Source organism: Bremia lactucae (genome assembly GCF_004359215.1).
Source record: "Bremia lactucae strain SF5 chromosome Unknown BlacSF5_NotPlaced_200_SHOA01000120.1_2678225bp, whole genome shotgun sequence".
Lineage (NCBI taxonomy): Eukaryota > Oomycota > Peronosporomycetes > Peronosporales > Peronosporaceae > Bremia > Bremia lactucae.
Genome location: NW_027152213.1, coordinates 2,419,907 through 2,429,985, shown reverse-complemented (window position 1 = coordinate 2,429,985; position 10,079 = coordinate 2,419,907). Strand labels below are relative to the sequence as shown.

General features: G+C 44.4%; 3 protein-coding genes across 3 annotated transcripts; 1 reads left to right on the top strand and 2 right to left on the bottom strand.

Annotated features, from left to right (window-relative positions):
• Positions 1–3,211: 3,211 nt before the first annotated feature.
• CCR75_001530 (uncharacterized protein) lies at positions 3,212–5,308 on the bottom strand (the record flags this gene model as incomplete). The annotated part of the gene is made up of 9 exons (XM_067959632.1): positions 3,212–3,413; positions 3,478–3,672; positions 3,742–4,096; positions 4,190–4,461; positions 4,529–4,693; positions 4,758–4,864; positions 4,934–5,045; positions 5,119–5,146; positions 5,205–5,308. 9 exons carry the CDS (start codon positions 5,306–5,308, stop codon positions 3,366–3,368), a joined length of 1,386 nt encoding a protein of 461 aa, XP_067814264.1. The 3' UTR covers positions 3,212–3,365.
• Positions 5,241–8,063, top strand: CCR75_001528 (uncharacterized protein; the record flags this gene model as incomplete). Its single annotated transcript, XM_067959630.1, has 12 exons — positions 5,241–5,530; positions 5,666–5,762; positions 5,835–5,942; positions 6,012–6,134; positions 6,190–6,234; positions 6,296–6,377; positions 6,464–6,568; positions 6,640–6,737; positions 6,806–6,867; positions 6,935–7,739; positions 7,809–7,912; positions 7,990–8,063. 10 exons carry the CDS (start codon positions 5,241–5,243, stop codon positions 7,008–7,010), a joined length of 1,086 nt encoding a protein of 361 aa, XP_067814709.1. The 3' UTR covers positions 7,011–7,739; positions 7,809–7,912; positions 7,990–8,063.
• CCR75_001529 (uncharacterized protein) lies at positions 7,173–7,532 on the bottom strand (the record flags this gene model as incomplete). Its single annotated transcript, XM_067959631.1, has 2 exons — positions 7,173–7,335; positions 7,405–7,532. The coding sequence occupies 2 exons, from the start codon at positions 7,530–7,532 to the stop codon at positions 7,173–7,175; spliced, it is 291 nt and encodes a 96-aa protein (XP_067814708.1).
• Positions 8,064–10,079: the final 2,016 nt, after the last annotated feature.

Sequence of the window (10,079 nt, the reverse complement as noted above, 5' to 3'; positions counted from 1 at the left end):
GGATTCAGGGGTTCGTAGAACAACCAAGTGGCAACTAGTACTCGAGATTATATACCTTAGAAAGGCTTCTACCTCTTACAGATCAATGCGCAATCCTTAGGAAGGCATACCAGAAATCTGTTACGGTGCGGCAAAACATCAATACCCAGGTGCCCCTACTGGGGAAGTCCTAGGCTCTGCTGAACCTCTAGGAGGTGAGAGTAAACAGGACCTAGCCCCAATAAGCTCGGTGCGTAATGGCACGGGGCGTGAGTACAGGCCTAGCTTATTAGTGGCTCAAGCGGGAGCTTAATGCTCCCAGTGGTGGAATTTGCGTTGAATAACGCTGTCCATGCCTCTACAGGCTTCACTCCATTCTATCTCAACGTAATCACCCACCCACGCGTTCCGTTAACGATACCACTGTGAGGTCAGGGCATCGTGGGAAACACCAGCCGATAGGCTTGCTGATATCATTTCTGTTACCATTCAGAAACAAGTAAGCGAGTTTCTCGCGACGCGATTTAGTGTCTTAAGGCATGTACGTAAGACGATGGCTGATAGCGAAGATAAACAAAAAAAAACAAGCAGATGCCAAAGGCAGAAGCTGTATTAATTCTTATGTGGTCGGAGACCGAGTTTTATAAACGCTAAAAATCTACCTACTAACTTGGTTTCCGCGGTCTTCAAGACCAAAATGCACCCCGCGCTTTATTGTGCCATTTGGGGTCGTGGCCAAGAAGGGCTTCGCTTACCCGCTAAACCTTCCTACCAAGCTGCGTACACACCCATTGTTCTATGTCGGCTTGCTTAAGCCATATCGGGACCCTTCCATGTGGACTTAAAGGCGCTTGCGCAGAGACAGGCGGTCGTGCCGCAGATTGCTGCATCCTCAACAGGATGTCCAACTGGTCCTCTAAACGAGGTTGCTGGCGTTACAGCATCGAAAGACGGTTATGAACCGCCTCAAAAGAGCTTTCAACCCGAGCAAGGCTCTTTTCATCAATTAAAATACCTATATGAAACGGCACCTCGTGCTTTAAAGCATCAAATGCTTCCGTCGAAATTTCGGCCCCCTCCCGCGCTGCTTGATGCACGAGGAAACCTTCAGTTTCACGTGGAGAAACACCTAAAGCGCCGTCGTCGTAAGGACCAATACCCGTATCCGGTGAAGTGGCTGGGGTACCCCTCTTCTGAAAACTCTTAAAAAATTTAGGTACCTCTTCGGCAAGAGTGCCCGTACGCTGTTGACTCGTTTGAGCGCCAAGCTCAGGGCCAACTCGTGTCAAACGACGCTTCCCACCACTAGAAGTAGGATTTGGTGGATCTATAGCCTCAGTGCGGCTTCGATCCATAGTTGCACGGTCAACCGGATCACTGAAATATTGGCTATCCCTTCCTTAGTTTTGTGGCATATGTGCCGAACGTAACTGGCCTTTGGCCTTAAAGCTTGGCGAAATCGAAGCGAAGCTTGAAGCTTCCGTTCCAAACAAACATCAGTCACATCCACAGACTCTCTAATATTCCAGATATTGCAGAGGCGGCGGGCCTGATGGACCCAGTTCTCAAATGAGACTTTGTTTCCACTTCTTGTTTCGTTATATCCAAAATGATCGGAATTTTCATCATTGAGGTCACCGACCCGACTCAGACTTTAGAAACCACTTCGCAGAAGACAGCCTCCACAGTCTCAAAGGGACAATTTGTCTAACCAGTTTGTGGCCAAAAGTTTCGATGTACAGCTGCGAGAGACGAGCGCTGAAAGATTTTCTCGATGTTCAATTTAAACAGCTTCCCGTCGCAATGCGAGCGCCGATCAAGCCACTTCTTAGCAAAATATTCGATTTTCTCTCAATTTAAAAGCGTTTTACTACTTATTCGCGTCAGATGCTGACTTCGCGTCATTACCTTTGCGTAAGGTATCGCTCATGAAGAGCGTCGCGAGCAACGATCTCCTCCGGCGTCCTCGCCGTGGGACCGAATATCCAGATGGCCAAGCTGTGGCCGCGATCTTTTTGAGACGCTCTTCCGCACTAAGTGGGGTGAATCTGTATTCACTATGAGCTTTAGCTTTCGCAATCTCGGCAGCTCGACGACGAGCTTGTTCCTCTGCGAGGATTGCCCGCTCTTTCTCTTCATCGAGCGGATTCGTAATAATGTTGGACTCAGGGTCCTGTGTCCTGCTCAATGCAGTTAAGCACCACGTTCTCGGAACGGATTCGGGGCCCGCCGACGTTCATCCGGAGGAGAAGGCGTGAGCGAACGCCGCTCATTTTTCTCCTCCTCTGATTGAGGTTGACTTTCAATGTCCATCATTCCCTCATCGTCGAGGAAGGTGCTCAGAGTCTGTGACTCATGCTTGATTGTCATTAGACAAAGGAATGAAAAAATACAACCAAACGGTTAGCTGTTTAGGTTCCAACCTCAAAGAGGAATGAAGCGAATGTTGTCACTCGGTGTCAACAGTCTGATGGTGGAGGGTGTAATGGGGCACACATTGGTTAGAAAACCGTTGTTGTGGTACATTTACTTTATGGGTATTATACCATTATATCATATTCTAAAATACTATATTACTTAAATCCCATTTATTATGGGTAACAAATGTGGTCGCCGCCAGATACAAATCTGGCGGTCGAAATCTATTTTTAAATTAGCTACGGTAAGGTTTTAGATTTGAATAAATAATTAAAGTGCATTTCCCATTTTGATCTTCAAGCGTTAAGTGCCTTCATTAGGCTTGCGCATTGATCTGTAAGAGATAGAAGCCTTTCTAAGGTATATACTCTTGGGCCCTCGTTGCCACTTAGTTCTACGAACCCCTGAATCCCTTAAACTAAGATCCATTAAGCTTGAATAGCTTGTACGACTGCCTGAGCTGTTAAACCCATTAGTTCTATAGAACTAAGAGACTCTCTGAGTCTAAAAGTCTTCCTCTGACTTTAGGAGCGAGGTAGCTTCGCTACATGTATGGAGTAATGTATACTTTATCCAATCAGGTGAGTGCTGTAGAAGTAAAAGTGAGTGCTGTAAAACGGGACTCTTCCCTTAATTATGTATTATTATGGACTTTATTGAGATTACCTATTGTAAAAGGAAATAGTATTTGCCCACGCACATTAGATAATCCTAGCCGGAAAAGGACATTTTCCGTTGGATGCAATTATTATTCCTGCATTTGCACTACCATTAGATCGATTTTACATTTATTCTATACATTTCTATAGCTATATTTTAATCATCAATCATTCATATATATTATTCTAAGATTCTCGAACTCCTTTCAAAACTAATAAAAACAGCTCATTTCTTAAGAACAAAGTCAGACAAGTAAACAATAGAAATTTAAGGAGCATGATTTCGTTGTTGTCTACACAACGCTGTATCTAGCAGAAGGTCATGCCGAGACCAAATTGGGCGCGCTTGATGTTATCCTGACAAGCAACAAAATCAATATAATTTGGACTACACCCCTTAAGATACGAAAGAGGTCCGTACGTGAGTGAGCGACTTAAGAATCCACGAATAGTTAGCCTCGAGGCGGCCGATACGAGTTCCCCACACAAGTCCCATGCCGATAGACACACGTGTGTCGTCAACAAGGTTCTTCATCCATTGATTTTCGTCCAAAACGCGGTCCCACGTAGTCAAGTTGCCAGCATTGGCAAATAATTGCCCCCGGAGACCCAATGCCTGGTACGTGAACATGCCCAACTCACTATCAGAAGTAACATTGCCGACACAACGCTATTCAAATCTTACAGATAGTAGTGGCAGTGGAACGGGAAATCCAACGCTTGCTGTTCCATGATAGCTCACATCACCGCCCAGCGCATCGCCTTGTGCAACGCCACCATCTTCAGGGGAAGATCGAGGACCAATACCTTTGTAATTAAAGCCACGCAGTGACATAGGACCACCCAAGAAAAAGCGATCACTGATGCGTGCGGGTCGGTTGTGTTCACTGCCGTACGACTTAACCGTTCCAAGGCGGTACGATATGCTAAAGTTAAGTATCGGAAGTCCAAAGAATAGAGGGCCTATCGCAACGTGCTTCTGGCCTTCCACTTCCGCTTTGACGAATTTAACATCGCTTACAAGACCAGCGATCTCCGTTCTAAAAATTAAATAGCAGCACATGAACAATTAATCCAAATTAGCAACACATGAATGATCGAGGTGATAATTTGAGCATTTGGAGAATACTTACGAATACTTAAAGAGCCCACCAGCGGTGGGATAGACGATGTTGTCACGGTCATCATCTGTAAAAACGTATTTTAAACTTGTCTTGGTGGACGGCATGGCCTCTGCAAGAATGCTGGGGGATGCACGGTATGCCGTGGGAATCTTTGAGTCACGGCGAGGAAGCAAGTCACGCCAGCCAATGTTTATTGATAAATCGTGCACACCTTCGTAATCGCTGATGGAGATACTCCCGGATCGAATTTTCTCATTGTAAGAGCTGATCCATTCATGGTTCTAGACGAGTTCGTTGAAGGTGTGAATAGAGCGTTAGTACCACGAGTAATTGTAAAATTCGACGTACGTGAAGCTCATTTGAGCCGACTGCACTTAAATATAGAGGCAACCCCCAAAAGCGTGGCTTTTTAAATGTCGCACACTGCGTGTTGCTTCCTGAGCGTGCATACTTAGCACTTAATGAGATCTTTTCTGCTTCTCCTAGTGCGTTCGACAATGTCAGCGATGATTCCTACATCAGTTATTATTTGCAATCATTACAGACTCATCCCTTCTTACTGCAAAAAGCATCGTACTCCTGCTTCGTCGTTGCCATCAGTGGTAGCGCCCACATGTAAAGATCGCCAGCTCTTTTCCTTCACCGTGATCGTCACATCCGTCTCATCACGCTCGCCAGAACTTGCTAGATTCGACAGGAAATCGTTAATGCAACAGAAGTATATCTCCCTGTATTATTTTAAGCGTCCCACACCCTCGTCCAGCTTAATATTGATCGACTCGAAAATGTCCAGAGCTTGAAGCTCCTCCTTAGCCTTCTCGAGCTTGCGCACCAAATCGCCAATGCGCCCGGCGGTGTACGCTACCTAAATACATTTCACATCATAACACTTTCAGATACTCTTCACAGGATGCTTCATTACATGTTATCATTCCCACCTGGAGCTCGTTTTCGAATACCTCAGGTCTATCGCAAAGTTTAGAGTCAGATCGAACAGCCCATAATATCTTCAGACGGCACATACCGAGTACGTTCATTGCCTTGCAGAAAGACCTTGCCGATGTGCATGGGCGGTCCCCACGGGTGCCTCGATTCGGTCCCGGATGCGTCGTCATTGGTGCTCGCCATTATTTGTAGGGCTGAGGTCACTGAAGTGATCAGTGTCACTCTTTGGAAATATGACATCCATGTGGCGTCGACTGCAGCTACGTATTTCAGGCACTACGCCCGCGCGTCGCTTCCAAGTACATCAGACTTTATTACATCTGACAAATTTATATATCTAACTCACAGTATATTGGGACTGCGATTATTTTTTGTTCGCTGTCGTGCAGGAGGAGGCCGACGTAGGTGTTGCCGCAGTACTGAGCTGCTTTCGAAGCTTGAAATTGGACCCGCAGAATGCCAACAGGCAATGATTTGCTTCGATTGCGTATTAATTTTGTGGTCATAATGGAAACATTGGGTGCATCATTAATGCTGTAGAGATTATGAGGAGCTGTTCAACCAGGCCGTTGAGATTGTCAGCCCGAAAAAGTTCGAACAACAAAAACAGTATGTGCAAGACGAAATTGCCAAGCAGGTATAACTTTTTAAATTTTTATCATTTTCAAGCATTTTATGCATGTAAGTCAGCGATTTGTTGCGGTTGTAGGTCGAACAGGGCTTTGAAGCAGTATGGAAGATACCTTTGGACTCGAAGAAAAGCACGACCAAAATGTCATTGTCTGGATTTGTGTGTAGCACTGACGTTGAGGAGAAGGTGTTGATTTGACTAGTGGTTCTTGCAGCTAAATCTCACTATTTAAAATATGGTCATTACGTCGCACAGCTTGGAATTTGTTACGATTTTCAAAAGCTTTTCGGGTTTACCTTGAAAGTAGAAGAATCCACTGTTCATGATGCTGGTGAAGGCGTAAAGCTATATGGAAAAGCGTCGATTGGCTCTTTTGTCGTAAGCTCGTGTCACAGAGCGTTGTTGATTATTGTTTTGACTAACACTTGTACAGGCCCTATATCCTGGCGTTGTCTATTTGCCAGAGCATTACAAGAAGGTAAAAGTCGTTTGGAAGAATGAAAGTTGCAACCTTAAGTTTCCTAATCTTTTGTTATCAGAAGCACTACTTAGCAGAGCTGACAAACAATTCGTACGCCCGCGCTCGTTTTGATAGTGTCATAATTGATGGCAAGAATTCGTGTAAGGACCATGACTACTACCTAGATTTTTGAAAAAGGAAGAAGCACTTTATGCTTTCTCGCTGACATTACGATGCGCTTAATCAGCATCAAATCCTCGAAATCCGCTTGCAGTTGCACATAAGATAAATCATCCACCTAAAGGAACGCCACCTAACGTTATTGGCTTTGCCTTTGAATTTCCTTGTGAAGGTTTTGCAGTGCATGCTTGTTCTGGTACAAAGTTGCTTAAATTTACGAATTTTTATTTGGCGATTACGTAGGACCATTTAGTTGGAAGAAGTACGATGAGCTGATCCCAAATAGCTTTGTTCAAGAACCTTCTCGCCTCTCTATGCTGGGCAAGCGCACAATTGTTCATGTACGTTGAATCTTCTAAGCAATCTAAATCTTTTTGTTGAAAGTGCCACAATCGTTCTTATTTTCCAGAGTCTAGCATTTATTGCGACGGCGGATATTGCCGATGGCGAGGAGCTATTTTTGAATTATAGGTCCGTTTGCTGCTGCAGTGATTAATTGTCTTCTCTTTTCACCTAAATAAACACTGTTGTTCACCAGATACAATCCAGACCGCCCACTTCCTGAGTGGTACACATCTGTTGACGAAGAGAGCGATCGCGCAATGTGGAAATGAGATTCGATTTAAATAAAAGATTGAAAGAAATGCATTGCTGAGCTTTATGTTTTACTCAATTGATAACCGAAACGGAATCATAAGTTGCATGTTTGTCCTCGATAGTTGCTCTGGTCTAATACCTGATGGATAATATTGGAATCTCCGACTTACTGGGTGGGTTTACTTCGGAAATTCTGCATTGTTCGACAAAATAATACCAACGATGACACCAAATATACCTAGCGCACTAGCAAAAATCTCAACAATTAAGATTGTCACGTAAAGCGAGGCGTTTTGAGCATCCGCGAGCACACAGCTACTGCCAGCAATACCGACGGAGACTCTGAAGTGAGAATATAAGCATCATTACAGCAACAATTTATCATAAACCCATTAATGGCTGTTCACGAACCCGCTGGCTAGATTTGTAAAGCCCACCGCAATACCTGAGCCAAAAACGGCGTACGCGGCAAAATATAGCGCATGTTCACTGATGGGTTCATCTCCCCTGTTACGGAGCTCTGGCTGGTTCATCTGCATAATTTACAAGATACAAGAGGTATCAGAAACTTCGAGGTGCTTCTAGTCATTCAATATTGCCGCACTTTGCTTTGGAGAATAATTGCAATGATGAGGCCGTAAATTGCGGTCGCTTCACAAAAAATTATGCTCACGAGGTTCTTTGACCGGACGCGCGGAGCCTTCACAGCCGCACCCAGGAGACTCGAGCCGGTGATGAAGATACCCCTGTCGTCATGGCATGTGTGTCGCCACAAATCATTTAAATGGAAGGTAAATGCATAGCGCTTCACTTACCAAGCAGCGCCAACAATGGATAGGGAAAGTCCAAGGGCTACTCCCATACTGCCCCATGCATACGGCGAAATGTTGCTTAGCACGTCACCCCAACCTATCCACAAGTGCGTTATTATACTTCATTTAATGCACTACACTTTTACTTGCTCTATTGCCTTGTCGAAACACGTGCCTTGATTAAATAACTCATCTGTGGCCGTACTCATCGTTGTATCTTCCTAAAACTAGGCCGCTGCCCGCGTCTTCTTTGCTACAATTCGAAAGGTAGTTAGAGTAATATAAAACGTGTAAGCGATTTTGTTTTCAAAAATTTTATGAATGTAATAATCAGCATCGAGTTATTCGGCAGAAATTGTACCAAAAATTTAGTCGATATGATTTTCGTGACATCAAAAGCATAATCAAGTGATCTTCACAAATTGACTTACAGTGAAACCCCTCTGTTTTGATAACGTCGAGACTGGCCTTTTATGATCAAAAGCAAAAGATTAAAAATGATAAGGTGTTTTGTAGTTTTGGCCATTACAAAAAATTAATGCATTAACCAATAGAAACAACCGCACCGAGAGGGAGAAAGGAGAAGATTCGCGTGAGATGAAAAAGGAAACTACAACTGTGAAACTGTAATACATACTGCATTTCCCGTGCCTTCCGCCAGCCTAAACCAAGTACTAAAATACTCTTCATAACTATTATCAAGTTTGCGAAAATATATCTCGCCGTGGTGGATGTAACGGGGCACTGCCGACTTGTACTGCTTCAGTACAAGTCCACTTCGAACTGCCTCAGTGCGAGTGGTGCCTCACGTCACTTCACGTACACTAGTACGTGCAGAGAAAGACTCTCTTTAAAACATTTGCTTTAAAGAGGGTGAAAAGAAAACTGTGTTTAATATAATCAAGCTCTTCTGTTTCTATCTATCTAATGCTAACTTAATTATAAACTTACAAAACATGTAATAAAGTCTAATCTGTCTCTCTCTTTGCGCGCGTCTAGCGCTGACTGGACCGCGGAGAAAGTAGATACAATGGCCTATATCTACCAGTGGATAAGCTTTCCGAATATTACTCCGTAAAGTAATATTCTCCAAATATTATTTACCTATAGATAATATATTAGCTAACAACCTTTAAGTGTTAATTTAATGTAACAATACACCCCGTTACATCACCCCTCCCTTAAACGACAATCACTCTGACTGCCATTCGATAAAGTGGTCACTACAAGACCACTTTTTTAAAATGATGTTGATTGGTCAGATTTATCATTTTTGATTCTATCGCATGGGTTTATAAGTCCATTAGGTATGCGAATACTACGGCAGACGGAACGTCTGCCGTATTGTCTTCTTCTCCCGCAACTCTAAATGTTGCGGGTGCATGTGGTGATACACCACGTGAATGCGACTCCTCTTTGGAGGTCCACTACGAATGCGAGTCGGACGAAATGGCCGACTCCGAGAGAACAGAACAGTTGCCTGATCAACATCGAGCGGCTGACTATGAGCCTTCGAATGAGGGGGCTTAATCGGATAGACGTGTAACAGCGTTCGCTATAGCATGTTTGGTTCCGACGATGAGGATAATTCCTTATCGCCACACCAGCACCAGCACATATTTCTTTGCGTGGTGATGACGATGGCGTAAGTCACCGTAATAAAAGTTCTTGAGGTACCCCTGCTTCAGTGAATACCACTCAGGGGAGCGTAGACAGTGAATTGTCTCGGCTTGCCCCTGAGGAGAAGCCGTGGCTTTTGCCTCAATGCCTAGTCGATAGCTTTGTCTCGAGAGACTCCTCGCAATAAATATCCTTTATTTATTGCGACAAAGCTACATGGCCTCGATCCCAGCGCGAAGTGCTTTAGCGCTGAGGAAGAATTTTATCTCGATGCTTTTCTTAAGCATCGAGGGTATAGTGGCAACAACAAACGAGATAAATCTCGTTGATGCAAGCCTGGAGCTCGTTCATTCGCAATGTCAAAGATATTGGACGCGAAGCCTGGCTTTAAAGACTTAACGCGATTCGCGTTAAGTTTTAGAAGCGAACTCCAACCGGTGCAAGGTATCAATTGCATCGGTTGTCACGTGAGGCAGGACTTCCATGCCTCACGTGGGGTGATCTTTATCTGTGTTGTGTCGACAACACGAAACGAGTGAAAGAGGATGTTTATCCCCTTTCTTCGCCCTGGAAAGGTCTCGCATCTCTATCGAGATGTGCGATGCTATTGACGTTATGCCATCAATTTATACGCGCCAGGGGCGCGTGTTTTCC